At 39.1% G+C, this 24,088-nt stretch overlaps 1 protein-coding gene across 2 annotated transcripts in view; it reads left to right on the top strand.

Moving 5' to 3' along the window:
• The window catches only part of LOC119789921 (cAMP-specific 3',5'-cyclic phosphodiesterase 4B-like), a 79,091-nt gene that overhangs the window by 13,130 nt on the left and 41,873 nt on the right, over window positions 1-24,088 (top strand). Inside the window, exons 1-5 of one of the 2 annotated variants that reach the window (XM_038295116.1) lie at window positions 11,225-11,454; window positions 13,524-13,718; window positions 13,804-13,840; window positions 14,211-14,281; window positions 20,405-20,454. In XM_038295116.1, coding sequence (XP_038151044.1) covers window positions 11,369-11,454; window positions 13,524-13,718; window positions 13,804-13,840; window positions 14,211-14,281; window positions 20,405-20,454 — 439 coding nt within the window. In that variant the 5' untranslated portion in view covers window positions 11,225-11,368. Of the gene's footprint in view, window positions 1-11,224; window positions 11,455-13,523; window positions 13,719-13,803; window positions 13,841-14,210; window positions 14,282-20,404; window positions 20,455-24,088 lie in introns of those variants that run through there. The other variant, XM_038295115.1, reaches the window with a different exon arrangement.

Raw genomic sequence — 24,088 nt, 5'->3', positions numbered from 1 at the left:
GCAAACTTCTTTGATGTCTGTCTGAGAAGTGTTTGCAAAAGTAAACTTCCGGTGCTGATAGTGCTTTGTTTTTGTTCGCTCTGACCTAGAATGATCCATGACAGAAGCCTCAGCTCTCTGCTGCGTACCTTAATGAATATAAGGACGTAGGATTTAGTCCCTCAGATAGGTTTCTATGAACCACTTTAATTCCTGGTTGTTAAACACTTCAACCTATAGTGTGTGTTGGAGCTCAAAAGAGGATTTTGTAAAGAAATTTCGACATCAGTTCCACAAAAAAGTAAAAAACAAATTTTTCTCAGTTTAAATCTAGTGAGAGGGAAGTTCAAGGCTCAGAAGCATCAGACATCTCAGCACTGAGCATGCGCTCCTGCCATCTTGCCTTGCATGTGCTTTATGTTTCCATACTGCAGTTTTTGTTCAGTTTTTTCTGTTTTCCAATTGTATCCGTTTCTGTTACTAATTATTTTACTGTTTTGGTCAAAGTTATTGACGTTTTTAATCAGTTTTATGAATTTCTATTAACCCTCTATCCTGCTGCTTCATATGTCAAATCTTTATTCCTTGTTTAGTTGTATTATTGTCTGCAACATATCTTTAGTTTATCCATTTAATAGACTTGCCATGTATTAATTTGCTTTACAACATTTTAGGGCAACTTTTTTACATCTGATTATTTATTGTTTAAAGGGATGGTGTGTAAGATTTACTTCCATCTAGTGGTGCACAACATTAATTACAAATTACAGACTGGTGCCTCCCCATCAAGCATGTGAGACCCGCTATGGAAGCCTTGGAGTGTCACTCTTTCTGAATCGCTGACTGAAAGAAGCCTATGTGCGTGATTTGGTAGCTGCTGATAACGGTTGGACCTTGTCCAGTGTAGGTGAACAACTGTTAGGGCAGGACCAGCTTAACCTCCCTGATCACAGCTGAAATAAAATATGAAACAAATAGAAAATCTCTCTGAAAACCACTGAATGAAGCTTCCAGCTGCCTGCTTGTATGACTTGTGTGAAGAAAAACAGCAGCTAAGAACTGTTGGAACGCAGTTCATCCAGTTAAGGCTAATTAATTAGCCATCTCTGCTGAGGGGGGCTAGCAACTGGACTGCACTGCCCAGTTTCAAACATAAAGGTAAAATGAAAGTGTTATATTGAATTACCTAACCTGTCCAGCAGAAAGCCTGAAACCTCCACTTCCATTTTGAAGCCTTGATTCCACATGAATTGTCTCCACTTGATAAAAGCTGCAGGGATGTAGCGGGGTGGAGCGGAGTGCTGACGGAGTATGTGGGATTCGGGGTTAGCCTGACATGTTGGTCATGTTGCTGTTAGCATAAACGTGTTGCACAATGCTTTAGGGCTGCAACAACGAATCGATAAAATCGATAAAAATCGACTTTTAAAAGCGTTGGCAACGAATTTAATCATCGATTAGTTGTGTTGCGCGATTAATGCGTCATCCGCCGCCGCCGACATTTGGGGGAAGAAAAAAAAATATGGCGGAGCGAATCAGCGCCGCAGATGCAGTGTTGCCAATTCAGCGACTTTTCAGACCCCTCCAGCGACTATTTTTCAAAAAAGCGACTAGCGACAAATCTGGCGACTTTTTACGGTGTCACTGGCGGCTTTTGCCTGCCGTGGGGCGCCTCCCCCATCCCAACCCCTTTCTCCCTCTCCCACAGGAATCCCTCTCAGTGCTGCAGTCAGAGCCGCAGGATATTAGTGAGGAGTTTACCCTCAGCGTCCAGACTGCAAATGAAGCGCGCATGCGCCGGGAATGACGGCGCAAATTGATCACAATAATTAAAATAGCCTGCGCTTTGTAAAGTGAAAAAAGTTGTAACATGCAACTTTTGTAAAAACAAATTAACATGGCACGGAAGCACCACTGTTATGACGCAGCACCTGAAAAGAAAACACGTTGGAGCCTTCGATGGCAGTGAGAGAGCTGATCAGCAGGATGAGCGACCATGTTTGTTTTGTTTTAAAGTGGGGAAACGTAACGTTAGTTTCTCAGGTAGCTCATCTGATGCTTTCCTTACCGTGTTAGTAGGTTACAGACAGTGATAAGGTTGGCTACTTATTTTACTTTTAATTTCATTTGAATTAGTTTAAGCAGCGTTTATATTTTCTTTATAAATAAATTAACTTGCAAATTATGAGGGCAAGGCTTTTAAAGTTTAAATCTTCTGGCGAAGATAAAGAAAAGAAGATCCTGCAATTTATGGAAGTAAAGCAGAATAAAATCCAGCAAGATCAGTAATATGTCAATTAATTATCTGCCACATTCCCATGTAAATATCTGTCTTTGGAGGATGTGTTTTTTGGCACCCCTAGTTCTCTCATTTTTATTCCAAATATAATTTATAATTTGAATCACAGGGCTATTTTTATCTCTATGGTTCAGTATTTTCTCAAGCAGCAACTTTAACTGCTATACTTTCCTGTCTTAAAAGGCAGAACTCTTCTAGTCTAAAAAAAACTCATTTGTTGAAATGGGGGGGCCTATTGTTTGAGCCCCTTAGAGGCTTTTAAAAACAAAAATGTCTTTTTTTGCACTTTATGAAACAAAGTAGCCTATATTTTGTGGATGTACAGCTACATTTCTCATGTAAGTTTGCGTAGTTTTAACACAAACATTTATTTTTCATATTGCACCAGTACAGTTAATGAGCACCCTGTACTTGTGTGCTTGTTTGTTCTGTCTAAAATGTTTATTTTGGAATAAAGAGGTTAATATAAAAAAATTTTTTTGTCCGATTCATCGATTTTTAAAATAATCGTTAGTTGCAGCCCTACAATGCTCGCACACTGTGGCACTTTTATCCACAACTTTCTTTCCGCCGTAATCATACTGTAGGTCACTCTAAATGCAAAGCGGTCCCATACAGCAGACCTATTAAGTGCTGCTGGCGCGTCTTCCAACTCCTGTTCTTTCCCACTCGCCATTCCGACACAATTCTCCACAACAACGGATTTTTTTCTGCTACACCCGGCTATTGTTTACTACTGGTGGTTGGCTTTGGTCGCAGTACCGCAACCTTCTGCTCTGGAGTGTAATTGCTTCGCCTATGAGAAAATGGAGCCACGCATGAACCGAACGCAACACATGATTTCATAAACCATTCCATCCCTATTATTTATGGGTTTTTTTTTGGTTTGTTTCTCTTGTCTCTTACTAGGCAAAGACTACAGATAATCCTCTCTTGCAGCAGAAAGTGGGTGCTAGAATGATCTACGGTGGTTTTTGCTTATTTAAACTCTGATAACACGTTTTCAGATTCCAGTAAAACGCTTAAGACTGACAAGTTTATCACCTTTTGGCTACTCTTATCCAACATAGTGATGCAACATGGCGTCTCCCATTAAGTGTAGCACCCCCTATTTATTTATAATTACTAATTTTACGCTATCAAACTTTGATATTTGATGAGATGTTAGTAGACTTTTGGAAAATATGTATTTATTAAAGCAATCTTTGCATATAAAAAGGACTAAATTGTTACATACTATCTCTTTAACAGATAATATATGAATTAAATGTGAAGCTGTTGGTAGTGTTCCACTCTGCAAATTTAGAGTTACATTATAGAGATTGAACTCCCCTAACAAAAAGACATCGTAGGTGCTATCATGAGCTTTGCTCACTGACACACGTTTGGTCACAGACGGCAGCTGTGATTTGGTTTGAAGCTGATTTGGTCTCCTGTTAAATCTTGAACTTTAGGCTTTTGAAAAAGCTGAAATCTGAAAACGTGTTTTTCCTGTTTTGACGTAAATTACTTCATTCACTCTTCTCTCAAACCCTCCAGCGCCTTCATCAGAAATCCAAATCAGAAATCCATCACTGAGGAGCTGGGTTATTTGTTCATGAAGAGGTACCGTAGTTTAATTGTTGCTACACTGAACAGCGGACAGCAGACCACTGACGTTTTGAAGATTATGAAATTTTTAGCTGCTTTTGGAGTTTTGAAATTACCATGTCCTGGATGATTGCAAATCTTAAGCAGCAGTGGAATGTTTAAAACAAAAAAAAGGATAAACTGTTTAAATAACCTTACAAGAGCATCAGAAACAGATGGCTGAGTGTCATAACTCACACCCATGTATGGTCTTTAGAAGTATCTTCAAAAAGAATAGACTCTATGTCAGGTTATACAAGAGGAAAGATAACCACGAGGAACACAAAGAGAAATTGGAAAATCCTTCTGGTATATCTGCTCTTTTTAGTATGTTGAAATAGTATGAAGTTTTCTCTTTTGGCGAGGTTTCATCATATAAGTGTTGAAAGTAAAACCCAGCAGGAAAGAGTTTCAAAGAAAAGTGCAGGATCAACCCTACTCTATAATTGTTTCAATTTCTTTATTTTGAAAATGAATAAGGTGTGCAGATGGAGGTGAGATGGTTTTTTGCATCTAGAAAAATCTAATTTGCTTCCATGACAGCTGCAGCTAAGCCTCAGGTGCTTCAAAACTTAATTTATTTATTCTTTAACTTAGATGTGAAAGATGCTTCAGAGCCATGGGCTTCAGATACGCTTTTTCAAGTTAAAATTGTGGTTATATTAATGTTCTTAGTGATTTTCTACACAACACAAACCTAAATAAATAGGAACATATAAATCATATTTCTAAAAAAATAAAATAATAAAAGGTGCTAAATGGCTACATTTTTTATCAAATTTTAATTTAGATTGACAATTATGTTGACTGAAGACTGCTTAAACGGAGTACAGTAAGGAGAGTTGATAAGTAGGGACATAAACAGATAATCGACTTTGATTGGCAATTAATAATTAATTTTAAATGTGTTTCATCCAATTAATCAATAATGTATACTTTTAAGGAATTTCTTTTTGTTATAATGTTACTGCCATCCTCTAAAGGGTACCAATGTTCCTTCTTCTTAGCCTCGTGAGACCATCCTGATCTCGCGAGCTTTCAAGGTTTCACTCGCAGATCAGTCTGGAGACTCTCCGTTAAAGAAAATTTGGAGCCGTTCACCAAACGAACGTCCAATCAGCGTTGGCTTTGAGGCGGGTTGAGGTGTGACGCAACGAGAAGCACGACAGTTCAGTCTAAAGAACATGGCGGCTTATGCTGATGAAACTAGCATTAGCGTGGCTATCGAGCAAGTTTTATCAGAATTGCAGAGTATTTCTTCACTGAAAGAAGAGCAAAACACTGCTCTGGAGGCTTTTCTCAGAGGAAAAGATGTTTTTGCTCTTCTCCCGACTGGTTTCGGCAAGAGTTTGATCTATCAATTGGCTCCTCTTTTTCGTCGCTCTGTTAGTACTAGGGGTGGAACGGTTCACAAAATCCACGGTTCGGTTTGATTCACGGTTTCGTGGTCACGGTTTTCGGTTCGGTTTGATTCGGTATATGTTGATTGTTACATCGAAATCCCATAAAAATTTATTAAATTAATGAAAAAAAAACCCCCAAAAATAATGGATTTTAATTATTTTAAATGATCCGCGGAAACCCTGGATCATTTCCGTATGTTTTGCTGCTTGGAATTTAATCATCTCGTGCATGCCCTCTACCATCTCCAAGGGACTCAGAGCGGAGCGGACGGGAGCCACAGTGGAGGCTGTAGGCTTTGCTCTGAGCTGCCGGTCTGGAGCGCAGCGGGGGTTGCTGACGGAGTATGAGGGATTTCGGGGTTAGCATGACATGTTGGTCATGTTGCTGTTAGCATAAACAAAACATGTTGCACAATGCTTGCACACTGTTGCACTTTTATCAACAACTTTCTTTCCGCCGTCATCATAGGTCACTCTAATGCAAAGTGGTCCATACAGCAGACGTAGAAAGTGCTGCTGGCGCGTCTTCCAACTCCTGTTCTTTCCCACTCGCCATACCCACACAATTCTCCACAACAACTGATTTTTTGCTGTTACACCCGGCTACGCTGCTTCGCTTCTTCTTCTTCTTGTTTACTACTGGTGGTTGGCTTTGGTGGCAGTACCGCCACCTTCTGCTCTGGAGTGTAAACGCTTCGCCTATGAGAAAAAGGAGCAGCGCATGAACCGAACGAAACACACGCGAATCGAACCAAGACAGTCGAACCGAATGGTTCGGACGGTTTTCATAAATCGTCCCATCACTAGTTAGTACGTCATATGCTTCGTTGATCTGATTGGTTTATTTGGCCCGTCTATCACCAACATAGGCCAATCAGCTAACCAGTATTTTCGCCCCTTCCCAAAATTACTTCAACGGAAGGTTATCTGGTATGGATATGCGGAGCAAATCCATCTGGTGGAGTCAGGTTACCTTCTTCTTCCCTCTGCATCAAATTGTGTGTTGTGCTAGAAAAGGGGAGGGCATTATGCAAATAAATTGTAACAAGACGTTTTAAACACGTTGCTGCCCATGTTCTCACTACAACTAAGGAAGTAGAAAACTCTACTTCATGAAGTTGAGTTTTAACATTCCTCTTTGTCAAACCAGAAAACCAGAAAAAACCAGTTTGGAAGTAAGATTATTGGATTATACCAAAAACAGAGATCTATAGTATATCTACTAGCTACTGTCATTTTCATTACGGCAAAGAACGCGTGTTTGAGCGATATGCTCTGATAGTTTTACATCTCTGTACATCAGAAATTAGACTTTTTTTTTTTTGTAACCTTATAGGTCCATTTTATGTTATATCTGCGACATAAGTTTATTAATGTGTAAGAAAATATTTTTATATTTATTCAGTCGGTATTTGACACACCTGGCATAATGAATTCAGCATACTGTATGTGTAAAAATATTTAGCCAATTAAGTTATTAATTGATATTTTTTATTAGCTATTCAATTAATTTTCAGTCAATCTATAAGATCAATCAGCTTTAGGTAAATTCGGTAAACAATAACTTGCATGGCAAGCTGTGTGCTTTGTAACCTCCTTTTGCAGCATATAATGATTACCTCATAGTGAAGCTGTTTGGTTGTTGTTGAGCCAGAGCAGCTTCACTCTACAAAATGGATATCTGGAGATGATATCCTAAATATTTGATTGACTTTATTAAATCATGGCAGCATCTGGCTTCAATGTAGGGAGCTTGCAGCGATCAAAGATGAGCATATGTTCGTATGACCTTCAATCTTTTTGGATTACTTCTGTATGTCTGTATGAGAGTGCAGGTTTTACTTCCTTTCAGATGTTTTGTTTACTCAGTTCCTTTGTATTGTTGTGTTCTTTTGTTGTGCAGATTATCTGTCACATCTCCTGCGTCAGTACCTCTCGTTTACTTCCACAGTCAGTAGTTTATATCAGAAATGTGCCACAAATTAACAGAAATAAAATGATTGACCAATCAAAACAGTTGCAGAACTCCAGCCCAAAAGGATTAAAGTTTGCCATCTCTGTCATATGTGGTAACGTGTTTGTGTCTATTTTTCAAAATGTTGGCTTTACTCCCAGACCTACCATGACTGACAGATATTGAGAGCTAAGAAGGATAAAGCACTACAACTTTGCTCTGTTTTTTTTGCTTCCTAGGTCTGCTTATTCCCTTAACCCTCTTAAGCCTAGATCATTAAATAATTGATGGAAAAATCCTTTTTGTTTTAGAGTTGTCATTAAACTTCCTGACAAATGAGGGTTAAATTAGATCATTTATTTGCATCAATTTTGAAACATTGGGTGTCATGATGTGTTTAAGAGGTCTGACCCAAAATGCAGAGAACCACTCAGAGAGCAAGGCAAAAGGTTAAACAGGTTGATTGAGGTAAGGGTAGAGGGGGTTGGATCTGGAACTCAGAGGGCGGGTGAACAGGAACTAGAAAGTCTTGAGAGGATATCACGAAGATTAGTTCAGGGACCGTAGGAATCTTGAATGCCACTAGGTTAATGCTAGTAAGGGACTCCAGTGGGGGTTTCTTCTCTCGCTTTGAAATCCAGTAAGTGTGGGTGATCCAGAGAAGAGGGGACCATTGGAGAGTGGACAGGTAGACAATCGTTGGACCCGGAGGAGCAATAGAGTGGACTGCCACTTGGAATTCTGAGAGAACTTGAACAAGACGTGTGGCGGTTAATCCCCTGCTCAGTGTTAAACACAAAACAATCCTTCCAGGGGAAGAAGGCCAAACATCCAGCTTGCAGGATGGCTTCCTGCCGAAAGGCAAAGATGCGGTTGTAAGTAGGCAAATGGAGAAGCTGACTGCCACTCAGATTTCGTGCTGTACTTGAATGGGTCGTAGTGGAGATGAATCCCTTACTCAGTGTTAAGCTCAAATGATCTCTTGAGGGAAAGTGGATTCAAACCTCCAGTTTGATTGGTTGACAAGAACTCAGTTAGACTCAGCTGAACTCAGCTTGGCTAGAGTACCTAAAACTGGCAAACACTCTGGCCCTGAGGTAGTGACAGTCCATGGCTTAAGTACTCCTCCAGATAATGATCCAAAGAGCCGCAGGTGTGCAGGGAGGCCCAATGAGAACGGGGCACCACCTAGTGGAGGAGAACAGGAAACACAAAAACAACCCACAAAAGCTGGATTCCTGACATTGGGCCTATCTTTATAATATTTGGTGTAGTTTTTTGTTGTTTTTTTGTTCACTATGCGTATCTGATTTTGTGAATCGGGGTTTTCAAGACCAACACAATACACTTGGCTTTAAAGGGTTAAACTAGATCAAGTTTGGCTTTTTGCTCAGGGAAGAAAATATATTTCAATGCATCTCCCAGTTGTTATTTTTCACAGTGAGTAATATGCTGGTGAAGATTCTCAGTCTTCCAGGTCACAGTCATTCCAAAAACGAAAATAAAAAAAAAATCCACTGGACTTTGTTTCTATGTTTGAAGACGTTTCGCTTCACATCCAAGAGCTTTTTCAATTCAAAATGTCAGGAATAGCTTTGAGTTCGAGGTTTTATACAGTAGCCCAACAAAGCCTTTTCTTTTTGTTTTGAAAACATGCAAATTGAAAAGGATGAAGGGGTCCACCCCTTCATCGTTTGGCTTCTTTGTTAGCCTGCAATGCCCCATACCTGTCTAAGTGTCTGAAATGGGGGTCGTTAAAGGGAGCTATTGACCTGGCTGAATAGACGAGGTCCTCCGTTCTCCTGTACAGGGGTTGGGGCTGCGACGATAACGGGAAGGGATTAACTCTATTGCTGCATTGTAGGTTTTTTTTAAAAGCTGAAATCTGAGTCCACCCCCTCTGTTTAACGTTGGTTTTTCTCTCTTAACATAGATGGCTTCCTTCACGCCCCTCTCAAACCACCTATTTTCTTTTTCCAAAATGTGAACATTCTGGTCCTCAAAAGAATGTCCTTTGTCCATGAGGTGTAGATGTACCGCAGAGTCTTGCCCAGAGGACGGCGCTCTTCTGTGTTGGGCCATGCGTCTGTAGAGAGGTTATTTGGTCTCTCCTATATGAAGATCATATCATTCCTCACTGCATTGAACTGCATACACCACTCTGCTCATATTTGAACTAGGCTTGTCCCGATCCGATCCACGTATCGGATCGGGACGCTGATATTGGCAAAAAAATGCGTATCGGCAAAGCATGTAAAATGCCGATCCAGTTTTTAAAAAAAAATCTGGTCCGTATTTTCCAGTTTCGCTGATTGAAACGATCCATTCCACTATTTTGCGCCAGTGTTTCCCTGTTTTGCATTTTTATTAAAACTTACAGTAATACTTGCACCTTTAACTGTTTACGGTTTTACTGTTCACTGTGCAATTTCAGATTGCTATTCATAATTTTGTCCAGTTTGTGTTTATCTCTTAATAAACAGGTAAGTTTGTTGTTACCAAGCATTGTGTTTTATTCAATCTCACCTAATTTAGCTGGCTAGATGTTATCAAGAGTACTAAAACCCTTTTCAACACGAGTCTTACAACTAAGGCTAAATACTTTAACTTAAACTTAAATACATGCTCGGATAGGCTGGTATCGGCCAGTATCGGTATCGGATCGGAAGTCCAAAAACAATATCGGTATCGGATCGGAAGTGCAAAAACCTGGATCGGGACATCTCTAATTTGAACTAGCCTCTGTCTAAGGGTCTTGTTTGGTTTGAATTGATTTTGTGTTTGGAACCAAACGACCCCCGTTCCAAAGGGTTGGACCCTTTCGTCCGTTTCAATTATCATGTTTTAAAAATGCAAACAAGGATTTGTTGGGCTACTTAATAAAACCTCGAACTCAACGCTGTTCCTGACATTTGGAGTTGAAAAGCTTCTTGGATGGGAAGCGAAACGTCTTCAAACTTGGAAGAAAAAAAAAGTCCAGTGGAACGTTTTTAATTTCCTTTTTGGGACTGTGAATAATGCATTATTAGTTACAGTTTCTAATTAAAATGATTAATTATAAGCAAAATTAATTAGATAAAACTGCACGAGACTATCTGTAAAAAGGATAAATGGCTTTGAGATTTTCCTGGTAATATAAAAAAAAACAACAACAGTCAAATACAAAAAAACATTTGGTTAACAGCTTTGATTAATAACTTCTATAGATCCCTTAACCTTAACCTATTCTCAAAAGGATTAAAGGCTGCGCTAGATGTCAAAAATAAACGTTTTAATTCACCATTTACCAAATTTGGTCTCTATATATTTATCTTCAGTGTGTTTGATAGCTGGCCTGTTTTCTCTGTTCCTTTCAGGATGTTTATAATAGAACTGCCTGGTTCCGCTCACTAAAGCTAACCTTTTTTCTATCCTTTTCAAAATACACTTCTGGGTTTAGGGCTGCAGACATCCACTGTGTAAACACTGGAAACTTGTCGTATTAAGACCGTAGTCTGGTTTATGTCACAACCAGAATTCTGGAGTGTTTTTTTATAATGATAAAAGAAAGAAATTATCATTTTTTTATAAGGCCGCAAAATGTTTAAAGCAGCTGTGATTTATTTCTCTTACAATCGTATTTAGAATACATTGAATGGACATTAGTGGTTGATTTGTTTTTATACCCACTCATCCTTACAGAGCTGTGGAGGGACCTTCTCTGCAGATTATTGAAAGTCAAAGAAAGTCCACATTAGTGATGATTTCTAAAATAGATCATATTCCATATATTCTGCCTAGTAATCCTCCAGGATATATATTAGAACCTCACAGACAGCCATGTGAAAGTCAGCGGAGACAGTGAACAGGCTTTCATAATCTGCAGCAGGGCTTTAATTTAGAGTAGTAAGGGGACAGCCGGGCACATAAACAGACTGACTGCCTTTCCACTCCCAGTTTTCTAGCCCAGATTTGCCTGGGAGCTTCTGCCAAGCCAACATTATCCCAGCGCTCTGCTCGTTTCAGGACAGAAAAGGGAATGTAGGAGTCTGTGTGTGTCAGCAGCCGCAGTGTCGTTTCTTTGTGTTGCTCAATGAGGAAGGAAGAAGTGGAAGTGAAGAAAGAATGTGGCGGAGGTCCCCCAGGTGCAGAGCTCGGTATTTTGACTTCAGCGAGGAGGTGGTCCGCAGAGCACACCTTGCAGCTCCCAGGTTACCTTTAAACTGCCTTATCTGTGTTCGCTGATGTTTTTATTTTATTCTGACCAGTCCGGTGAACTGTTTGCAGTTTCCTTTTTTTTTTTATTAAAATGTACTTCAGATATGTGCTTTGTTATTAGATTACAATGTGTAATCTAAATATGTGCTCCAAAAGAAAAGTGGAAAATATGGATGTGAGAGTTTCATAATATTTCTAGGTAATCCCTGTTTTGCAGATATTTTATTTTAAAATATGCCCGTCTCAGATTAAGAGATTAGATTTCTGCTGGTTGAGCGTGGTGGTAATGTTGTTGAAAGCAGAGCGTTTCTGATGACGCACAGGACGACATAGATCCCACCGATGGTCCTGCATGCCTTTAATCAGATTATGCACATTTCCAAATTAATCCGTGCCTCTCTGGCAGAGGTGTGGGACTCTGCATCCCAATGGACTCAGTTAATCCCAGATGGATGAAAATGACAGCAGTGCCAGGAAATGTAAATTCAATTCTATGTTGCTTATATTTACTGCTGATCTTTGGCTAATTGCTTTGACTTAAACTGTATGCTAAACGCATTACTTTTTCAGAGTCATGGTTCATTGCATCTGTTCTTCTGGCTTCTGAGGCTCTGACCTTTCAGTTTAAACTTTTGCCCTCATCATCTGGTTACATAATATCTTGTTCTGTCCTCCTGCTCCGACTCCATGGTGACCAACAGATTATCTGTTTGTGCTTCTGCCATGGCTCTCCGGGTCATTCGGATGTTGTGAATGACAGCTGCATGTTTATTTCCCTGCAGCTACATCTACAAGCCTTTTGTGGGGTTTTTTCCACTAGTTTCCAACAAATAGAGGCTACAGAAGAGGATTAGGCCCACTGAAAAAAAAAAAAAAAGTTAACTGATTTTTAAATTTTATGTCAGTTTAACATGGGGAAAGAAAGTCAGAATTCTGACTTTTTTCTCAGAATTCTGACTTTAATTTTAGAATTCTGACTTTAATCTCAGAATTCTGACTTTTTTCTCAGAATTGTGGATCTTAATGTAGATGGGCACCATGAAGGAAGAGATGTGGAGCACTCAGCTTCACTGACAAAGATGTGAGTTGTTTGAGAGGGCCAGTGACACATTGGTGGAAAATGACGGAATTAGGCAACTTTTTACGTGCCCGAGGGGTCCCCTCATTAATGGAGGAGCAGAAGGTCATTAAAACAAGAGAGCTAGTCTCTAAAACAGACATGGCTATGGCTTGTTGCTAACATGTTTGTTAGCTGTCAGAATTCTGAGAAAAAAGTCAGAATTCTGAGAAAAAAGTCAGAACTCTGTTGTTAAACTGAAATAAAATTTAAAAATCAGCTAACTTTTTTTTTTTTTCCAGTGGCCCTAATCCTCTTCCGTAAGAGGCTGATATTTCAATCTAATTTTTTTTTGCATATTAGTTTGAAAAGAGTGTTTTGAAAATAAATCTTCAAGTCTTCTTAGAAATTCTCTGATCGGATCTTTGACTAGACTGTAACAAATGAATAAATGATGGTTTAAAATATTCCCGCATTTCTCGCTGTATCCTTAGATCCTAATCTAGCTTATCCTTCTACTTTCCTCTGACCACAGCATCTTTTTTTCCCTGTACTTCTTAAACTGCAAGCTTTTTTGTTTAGTGCACAACCTCGAGTCAGTTTAACAAACTCTCCCACCTTGGCAACAGGCGGCTCTAGCGCTTCTAGGTCTTCAATGCTGCTTCTCTTAAAAAGCTCTGCTCTGCTGACCTGTCAGCTAAGGTGAACGTTTTACCATAAAGCATAAGACATAGTTTTATGAAGAAGATATTTTCCATACCTTTATATTTGAGCTTGGTTGTTTGTTCCTAGCTCTAATGATTTTGATTTTTGCTCTTGTTTTTTTTTTTTAGAAATGTCTTTCAAACTCTTCTTTAACATCTATGTTCAGTCACTGAAAATACGAATTGCAGTATGGAGTGTATTTAGATAGCAAGGTGTTTTTTTTTTTTTTTTGGTTTTCTGATGAAGCATTTCTATTAAAAAGATAAAAAAAAAAAAATGTATTTGTCTTTCTTCTTGCAGCTTTGAGGCTGAAAATGGTCCCTCGCTGTGTTGCAGTCCATCAGACCCGCAGGCCTCTCCAGGTTCAGGTCTGGTCCTTCACCCAAACCTAGCGGGTCACAGTCAGCGCAGAGAGAGCTTCCTCTACCGGTCGGACAGCGATTACGACCTCTCACCAAAGTCCCTGTCACGAAATTCATCCATTGTTGGAGAACTGTGAGTAAGGTGTTGATTTGGCAGCACATTGTCTTATAAACCTGTTGGGAGGAAACCTTCAAACTTTTGTCACTTTTGTTTTCAGGCATACGGAGGATCTGATTGTAACTCCTTTCGCCCAGGTAAGGTCTGATCCAAAGTCAGCAAATGTGCAAAAAACCCCAAAATGTTCAAGCATTCCAGTTCTGAGGGCTGGTTGATGCAGAAGACATCCAACTTCTTTAAGATTAACCTTACTGCCCCCTGGTGGAGGTGAAGTAGTATAACAAGGCCAAAAGCCAAACCATGGATTTTTTTTTCTTCTTCCAGTGAAATCTGCTTTGGATAAGCTGAACAATTGTTTTATGTCACTTATTAGCTTGTATTCCCTACTTATTTTTTGTATATAAAGTATTTTCAATCCTAAAACTGAATCAAAACTGCCTTTTTTCTCCAGATTAGTTCATGTCCCCATACGTATCTTTATAATTATTTGTGTTTGCTTGTTTTTAGGTTCTGGCAAGCTTACGGACTGTTAGGAACAACTTCACCACCTTGACAAATGTCCAATGTCTGTCTAATAAGTAAGTAAGCTAAGCTGCAGGAGTGTAATAGGATGATGATAAATGCAGCTGTTGGACATGTTTGGTTTTTTTGGAAACCTCAGCAGGACAGTTTGTTCCACCAGGGGGCGCCAAAGTCTCATGAATAAAACAGCTGCTTAAGTCCAGTTAGAAAATTACTTGTTTCAAAGCATGCCCATCATCAGGGATCTGCAGAATGATTTCCCCACAAACCACTGGGTTTCATTTCACTTTTTTATGTATAGGAGTTTTTTTCCTCACTTTTCTTGCCCGATGGCTTAAATCTAATCTCCCATTGGGGTCAGTATCTGCAGTTATTAGGCTGACCGGAGGTGGACGCTGTGTCAATGTGACCTCAAAGGGAAGGGTCACTATAGGACTGTGGTTGGGTTCAGAGAATCTAGATGGAGGCAGTTTAGTGTTTCTGCTTTGACAACAAACAACACAGCTGAAAGCAAGTAAACACAAAGGAAGGAAACAACACCTTTTTCTTTACCCGTAAATACATTTTTTCTACGTGTTTTCAGCGAGTAGGCACATTTTTAAATGCATATTTATACAACTAATGAGTCCTGAAGAAGGGAAAAAAAGCTACACCACTATATCCTTTGCAAATCTGAACATTTTAAAAATGTCCTCAGTCGATATGTCTTAGATTCACCCGCTGCATTAATACTGACCGTTTATAATTGATCGACTTTCACCCCGTCACTGCAGGTTCATTATACGGTAAGTTAGAGAGACTTCCCTTAAAATAATTAGGTTACCAAGTATATGTTTTGGTTCGACTTCGAGGAAGCAAGCAGCACAGTGAGGATGGATGTCAACATGATTCAGCTTTTTAATGCTCTGCTACCCATTGTAGAAAATAAGGGTGAATGATTCCACAAACAGCTTAGTGATGGGCCATTAATGTAATGAATTTTTCTCAATACACATTAAATATGCATCACTGGGCTTATAAGAACAAGAAAAGCAGCATTGTAAGTTGTAAATACTGCTGATTGTATATTCTGAGATCATTATTTTACTTTATTCTTATATCTTATTTTACACTGTTTGTATAGGAAGGGTGTCATTTTACTACGTGGGTTTTAATTTAACTCATTTGACTTAATTATTATATTCAATCTTGCTCTATTGTACTTAGAAGTATAATTAATATAAATATATATCCCATATAATGGGGAAAATATTTAAAGAAAAGGAAGAAGAAAGCAAAGGTTCCAGCAGGATAATGGAGAAAGTAAAAAAAAATCCTAAAATATTTGTTGTTTTTAAAATTACAGTAAAGGTTTCCTAAATAAAAAAAAATGTTTTGAAGAACCACTCTTAGGTGCTTTGTCTGCTATAATCAGTCTTTATGTGGAGAATTTCCTGCATCCTCTATTCTAAAGATGTCTGGATGAAAGAAAAACAACAAAAAGATTAAAATCATCCTTTTTTATATTTATACAAATAGAACAAACATCAAAAGTGTGTTTTCATCTTAAAATAATCAGGTTCATATTTAATCTGTCCAACTATTCTGACCTAGAGATGATCAAGCAGCTCAGATCCATCAGAGAAAGGAAAAGAGCTTTTCAATATGGCATTAATACGAACCTGAAAATCAGGTGATAAGTGCAGCATTGTTTGTGTCTGACTGTCAGCCAGTCATGGTAATCCCACAGGGCTTCCAGACTGTTGTTGACCGAGTGTTTTCAGCCACCCTGACCAGCGGTCTTTATAAGATGACTCTGTCTATGAAACGGGCAACTAAAGGGCTAAAATAAGACACTCAAACATAGACACAGAGTTCCAAACCTTAAACCACTGACCCCCTATATCCCTGGATTTGGACTAGACAAAGTCATGCTGACAGTAAGTGGATCAAACTTCCAACATCAGGGTGTTTTTAATAGCCAGAGATCCTGTGTCATCAGATCACGCTGACCACCCACTGATACGGATTGGAGTTTGTATTATTACAGGGCTGTCTCATGGAGCTGATGTAGACTAAATCTGCTTCAAGAGCAGATGAAGATATGAAGACTTAGCAGCTTCTAAGACTTTAACATTCCTGTAGTAACATTCTGCTCCCACAGATTCCTCACACTGACCCTCCTCTAGTGCTTCCCAGTCTGTTTACTCTCATAGTGAACAGTTTGACAGCAATATACCCAGTTCATGTTGCAGCCTTTATGTCTGCATCTAAACTGTACTCCATGCAGCCGTCCCTTGGAGTTGATCTTAGGAATATAGTCAGAGTGTTTTTGCTGTGTGGAACTTTCAGGAGGAATCATCTTGTGTAGTTTTTGATATTGGACCTTAAATTGGGTTTTTGCCCATATTGAGATTAGGTTTATTTTAGAGATGTCCTGATCCAGGTTTTTGCACTTCCGATCCGATACCGATATTGTTTTTGGACTTCCGATCCGATACCGATACTGGCCGATACCACCCTATCCGAGCATGTATTTAAGTTTAAGTTAAAGTATTTAGCCTTAGTTGTAAGACTCATGTTGAAAAGGGTTTTAGTACTCTTGATAATATCTAGCCAGCTGAATTAGGTGAGATTGAATAAAACACAATGCTTGGTAACAACAAACTTACCTGTTTATTAAGAGATAAACACAAACTGGACAAAATTATGAATAGCAATCTGAAATTGCACAGTGAACAGTAAAACCGTAAACAGTTAAAGATGCAAGTATTACTGTAAGTTTTAATAAAAATGCAAAACAGGGGAACACTGGCGCAAAATAGTGGAATGGATCGTTTTAATCGGCGAAACTGGGAAATACTGGATCGGCAGTCTGGATCGGCATTTTACATGCTTTGCCGATACGCATTTTTTTGCCAATATCGGCGTCCTGATCCGATACGTGGTTGGGATCGGGACAAGCCTAGTTTATTTAGCTCAAATTCTCACTGGAAGTTGGATTATTTTGGAGCGAGCTAATCCAAGCCCTCCTGAAATCGAGTAGAGGAGGGGTCGGCTTTCCACAGCGGTTGATGAAGCATCTAGCTCTTCCTCTTCATCCCGTTCTCGATGTTTCTCTAAAAAATATCAGGGATGGAAAGGTTTATGAAAACCGTCCGAACCGTTCGGTTCGACTGTCTCTGTTCGATTCGCGTGTGTTTCTTTCGGTTCATGCGCTGCTCCTTTTTCTCATAGGCGAAGCGTGTACACTCCAGAGCAGAAGGTGGCGGTACTGCGACCAAAGCCAACCACCAGTAGTATACAAGAAGAAGAAGAAGCGAAGCAGCTTAGCCGGGTGTAGCAGAAAACATCAGGTGCTGTGGAGAATTGTGTGGGTATGGCGAGTGGGAAAGAACAGGAGTTGGAAGACGCGCCAGCAGCACTTTCTAGGTCTGCTGTATGGGACCACTTTGCATTTAGAGTGACCTACGATGACGGCGGAAAGAAAGTTGTGGATAAAAGTGCAACAGTGTGCAAGCATTGTGCAACACGTTTTGTTTATGCGAACAGCAACACGACCAACATGTCAGGCTAACAATCAACATATACCGAACCGAAAACCATGACCACGAAACCGTGAACCGAACCGAACCGTGGATTTTGTGAACCGTTCCACCCCTAGAAAATATGTATGAATCCACACTATTCAGATTCAAAAGTTTCTTTAGCTCAGAGGTGTTCAATGGTCATGATCTCCCAGTGCAGAGAAGTCAAACTCATTTTCTACATTGGCTCACTTCTTTCTCATAAAGTCTTTAATAGGACCAGTTTAAGATGTTTAAAATACACTTTTTATTTCATTTACAAAGTTTTATCCCCTTTAAAGGAACATTTGGCTCTAGAGGGATGGATAAATGGTGTGATGGACTTGAGTTTGACCCTTGTACCCTGGTGGATTGTGGAGGAACTGCACAGGTTGTTAAACCTGTATGTATTATTATATTTAATTTGAAATCTTCCTTTTCACATCCAGATCATTTTGGGAAATGCAACTTGTAATTGGTATGAGCAATTTAAGAAAATAAAGTTGAGCATTTAAAAAAACAGATGCAAAAATAGATGCAATTATAGTCAACCTATTAAGATGTGCAAATGAATATGTTCAATGAAGATTTCCTGAAGTAAAAGAAAGAAAAGAGGCCTGGCTGACACACAAAGGCAGATCCTTCCACAGGTTGTGGGCAGCTACAGCAACAACACGGTCCCATTAAACGTAGGCTTGGTTTGAGGCACAAGGAGCTGCTGGTTGGCAGAGAAGGTGGGATTATGTGGTTCAGAGAGTTTGAGACGAGGTTCCAGGTGATGCTTTGTTTATTTTTCTTTAGTTAGAGAACATGCTGTAGCATTTTGCACAACCTGCAGGCTCATACTGTGCACATCATTGACCCCAAAATAAGAGTTTCAAAAAACTTCCTTGATAGTATGGGTGATATTTAGGTAAACTGCCTCAAGAGGGGGGAAAAAAAGCAAACAGCCTCCATCTGGGCTGTTGTGTCTGTGAAACACCAGTTCAAAGGGAAAAATCTTTAGAACTTAAGACAGTATAAATACAAACACTCTAGCTTTGGGTCTAAATGACATTAATGCGTCTAAATAAAATTACAAGGCTGAAATCCAGTACTGTAATACAGTACTAGTATTACAGTACTAATCAGTTAAACTGATTATTTTTATTTGACTAAGTTTGGTTTTGATATGAAATGAGTTGGACATGTAAGAAAGTAGGATTAATCAAGTTTTAGATTTTGTTTTTTTGTGTTGTTTTGGACTTTATTTGGACCTTAAACCTTGATTTAGGATGGCTTTAAAAGTAGTTTTTTCCCTTGTTAGGTCATTCTTTAAACTTCCTCGTTTATTCCATTGTTCCTATTTCCTCTTGCTTTGTCTTTGTTGGAGTTTTTTTTTTTTTTTACTGTCCATTCACGTTTAATTAAATTTTTTAACTCCACCCCTCCACCACAACCAGCTGCATTCAGTCCACCTGCGTCACACCAATCAGTATTTCAGTATTACTCCCCAGCTGCAGAATTCTTGTCTTGCCAGTTTATTGTTTTGCTCCTGCAAAGTTTGCCTTTGCTATGCTTTATCTATGCCAGCATCTGTTACCTCAATAACAGTTACATTTTCAGCTCATTGATCTGCTGCAGCCTGCCCTCTGCATCGTGGTCCAACTACAAGTACCACAGTCTGACAAAAAAACAATGTGAAATGATTAAAAACATAAAAAATAGCATAATAATTAACATTTTCTTACTTTTTTTTTAAGGCATTTAAAATATGTCTATATCCTTTTCAAGAGTCAGTGTAAGAGTTGTTTGATCAGTACAACATTGATAAAAACATTTTTTTATATATTACTGCAAACCTAGATCTGCCAGGTGTACCAATCATTTTGTGCTGAACTGCAGCTTTCTTAAGTCTGCTTTCTGCTTTTCTGCTAGAAAATAATAATGGTTTTGTATCGATGCATCGATCCAACAGCCGACGATCCGATGCATCGACACGTCCGCAAGAGTATCGATTCATGTGTTTTTTTTCCTCCCATCTATTTTTATCCATTTGCTCCTGGGCGTAATTCTCCCTCCCGTGCTGCGGTGGCGCTAAACCTATTTTGCCCTCCTACCTCGCTTCCTGGTTATACTCTTACAGCTGTGTGTTGCAGTGAGCTTGACGCAGATATTTTTAAATTATGCTCAATATTGAAGCGTGGTCTTCGCTACACGCTGTGGGTCTAGATACGGCAGAGGCGGTGAGGAAGTGGGGGCGAGTTTAGTCTGACAACGGAGGGACATGAGGGCCAAAAAGAGCGGAGAGCCAGGTGGAAAAAGGGTCCCAGTGTTCTCGCGCACCTCGCTCTTCTAGCGGGTCAAACTTCATGAGTTTTGCACTTTGCATTGCTCTCATTACAAATTGTACGAACATTGTCTAGTTTGTAAGGTTAAAAAAAAAATAAATGAACCAATAAATCAAATCGTATCGTGGTGTATTCTTGAGTATCGAAAATAATCGAATCGTTGGGTCAGGAAATCGATACTGAATCGAATCGCCATGATGGATGTGATTTACACCCCTATTAATTACAGGGAAAAAAAACCACACCTCATGTTTGCATATCTTATTCTAACTGCATATTTTTTTTACTTGTTTGCTTGTTCCAGAAGATCCCCTGCTGCAAATCAACCCTCAGCCACTAAAGTCTGTCTCTCGGGTAAGTTCACCCTTTGTTAAACACAACCAAACACTTTCTCAGTAAGTTTGGGGATTTGATAATTACTAAAACTGCCTCTCTCATCTGTAATTTCTTCCTTGAGATTATTTAAGAGACACATGTAGAAAAATTTCTTCCTTAAAAAAAACTTCAATGTGATCAGGCATTTGATGTCTTCATTTAAAGAAGCAGAATTTACATCATGATTAATTAAAACACTTTTCCTTGCCCTAAATCTCAACACTTTCTGATGGTTGTCTTTTTGCACCCATTCAAGTGTCCTTAGCAAACTCCCATTCCTTCACAAGTCAAATAAGCTTTGTATATTAGTTATTTGATTATTTTTTAATGAGGAAAGTGACTGTTACACATGGTTAAGTATCTGATATGCTCAAGAAAGTGTCTGGTGGGAACCAGAACGTATCTGATTAGAACCAGGAAACAGAACTTATCTGGTGGGAACTAAAACTTATCTGATGAGAACCAGAAAGTATCTGATGGATTACTAAAATAACTGTTTGCTTTGCATAAAGGACAGATCTGTGAAAGGTGACCAACCACCTTTGCCAAAAAGGACTAGTCAAATATCCAGCCAGACTTCTACCAACAAGTAGATAAATTAGATGCAAACTTCCATCTGGATTTGAAGTTTGTTAATGTTTGAATTACTTTAAAATTTAAAACAAAAAAAAATCTGCACTCTGTTTCAACAACAATGCTCTTGCATTAAACTAGATTTTTTTTTTTACTTGTTCATCAATGCACTGCATTTGAAAGCCTCTGGGTTTGCAGAAACCTCTCATTCTTGTCTTAGTTAATAAAAGAACAGCGCATGCAAAACCTGTCCCATGTTTGAGGGTCTTTTTTCTGATGTTTGCAAATAAATCTGAATAAATTCAATAACCAATGGCTCAAAGACAAGAAAATGCATTTCATGCACTGGCTTTTCATCTGAAGAAAAGGAAAGTATGTGGATGAGAAATGCAGAGTAGTTATCGGTTTCAGTGTCAAACAGCTCTATGTAATAGACGGGAAAGAAGAGCAACAAAGGTTAGGGAGGGACGCTAAAATAGATATTGGTTCCTGCTGTACTGGTTCTTCAAGCCCAATTGACGTCAGCAATTGCCTGCACATGGGTGCTCTAAACTTCCTATCAGCACAGATGGCCTGAGAAAAAGTGTCCCACATCAGGAAAAAAAATAAAAAATAACAGAAGACAACTGCAAATCTCTTACCGTCCTTCCTCCGCACTCCTCACAAACCTTGACCTTCTGTAAGCTATCACTGACGAATGAGACCGTCTCATTAGACTGGTTTGTGACGCACTGGGGGTGATAGAAGAGCAAAATATCCACATGATGAAATCTGTAAGACTTATGTTTTCCAAACTTTCACATTTAACAATCTCACACTTTTAAAAACTGAAAAGGGAAAACAATTGTTACAATGCTTTTGTGGGTATGATCTAAATATATGAGAGTGGGGACCCTTAAATTAAGATTTTTTTCATTACGGAAGCCTGAAAGGAAAATTAGAGCAAAATCGAAGAGATAAAGTCACCCCACATTCGTTGATTCCATCCAAATAAAGGACATCCAAAATGTTAAGTTTTGAACCAGTCAGACACAGCATAAGAGGTTGACTTAAATGAAATTATCAACAGAAGTGGTTTCATGACCTTGACCAGTAGGGAAACTGACTTCAAACAAGAAGCAGGGGTTAAAATAAAAACTTAGTTCAGCTGCAGATGCGTCACTGCTGCGCTTTTACCTTGTTAAGCATTTTATCACTGTAACTTAAGGGGGTTTTAGTGATTGCATTTTAGTTTGCCATTCCTGCTTCAAAAAAACGACAAACAGGCCTCTGTCACACACAGACTGGTGAGCTGGAAGCCAACAAAGCGCTCAGTCTTCCCTGCCTGATTCTGATTATAGGTTTTACTTGAAATTATACCTAAAGAAACTCGACTTTGACGTCTTTAACCATCAGAACTGAATTAAATGGTAACGGTATGAGCTAACTATTGTCAGAACCACCCAGCTTCAGCTGGATAAATGTTTAATATAGGGATGTACTGATTGCTTAAAACAAAATAAATAAAAAGCCTAACCTGCTATTCTGATTTTGACCCGTACGTGTTTCTAATAGTGAATACCAATATTATTTCAATGACTGATAATTTTATGTTATAATGTCGAAATACACCTTCTATGTTTGATGGAGCCTTACTTCCTAAAACTGGCAGCTGATTTCATAGCAGAGCCACTGCCCATTCTTTTTAATCTTTCCTTTGAAAACAAGGACATCCCATCTATTTTAGACTTAGACTTAGACTTCTTTATTTGTCATTTTGTATGCACAGGGTGCATACAGAACGAAATTGCGTTACATACAGCTTATGAACGTTGCATTGATATTTCACAATGGCACGAGTTATAGAAAAATACAAAAAGTGCAGCAGTGGTCAAAGTGTGAACAGTGCAGAGGATAAGAGACAGTGTGCAAGTTGCAGTGGTTCAGTGCAAAATGGCATTTGTGCAAAAAATGCGTTATTGAAAAATACAATGAGATGAACAATTTAAAGGGCTAAAAGTTAAAAGTTCAGCAGCATTTGATGCCCGATAATGTGCAATAGGTGCAGAGTTCGGATTGTGGATCAAAGGTTCAACAGTCTGATGGCAGTGGGGAAGAAGCTGTTGCACAACCTGGTGGATCTGCAGCGGATGCTGCGGAACCTCTTTCCAGAGGGCAGCAGGGAGAACAGTCCATGGTGGGGGTGTGAGGGGTCTTTGATGATATTACGGGCTCGGGACACACAGCGCTGTGATGAAATGTCCTTAATGGAGGGAAGAGGAGCCCCAATGATTCCTTCCGCTGTCCTCACCACCCTCCTCACATTCTTCCAGTCAGAAGCTCTGCAGCCTCCACACCACAGAGAGAGACAGCTGGTCAGAACGCTCTCTATGGTGCTTCTGTAGAAGGTTGTGAGGATGGGCGGGGGCAGGCGGGCTCTCCTCATCCTCCGCAGAATTGGAAGATTTGGAAGTCTGCTTCTGTTCTTCCTTTAGTAAAAGGAGGTGATTCAATAGTTCTTACCAATTATAGGCCAATTTCAAATGTATGTTTCATCTAAAATTCTGGAGTCTCTTGTTTGTGATCAATTGAAAATCCTTTCTAAATATCAATCAGGTTTCCGAAAAAAATGAAAAACAGCACTATTACTTCTACTATGAAGGTGATAAATGATATAATTGTAGCACTTGATAAAAACAGTACTGTGCTTCACTCTTTATTGGTCTTTTAAAAGCTTTTGACACCGTACTACTATAGACATGCTATTTGAAAACACAGGCTACTTCTCATTGGACTATCAGAGCATGCGGTTGCTTTTTTTATTCAAATTATCTAGAAAGCAGTTCCCAGTGTATAAAATGTGAGGGGCTTTTTTCTGAATTTGTTACTGTTCACAAGGGTGTGCCACAAGGATCTGTTTTTGGCCCCCTCTTATTTATGTTGTACATCAACAATGTTGAACAAAATTTATCTGATGCTAATATGCATTTTTATGCTGATGATACCATTATTTATTGCTTTGGATCATCTCTTGAACAGGCTATTAATTCCCTACAGAAAG

The sequence above is a fragment of the Cyprinodon tularosa genome, unplaced genomic scaffold, assembly GCF_016077235.1.
Source record: "Cyprinodon tularosa strain WSP-4 unplaced genomic scaffold, ASM1607723v1 ctg350, whole genome shotgun sequence".
NCBI lineage: Eukaryota > Metazoa > Chordata > Actinopteri > Cyprinodontiformes > Cyprinodontidae > Cyprinodon > Cyprinodon tularosa.
This window is presented reverse-complemented; position numbering and strand designations above follow the sequence as displayed.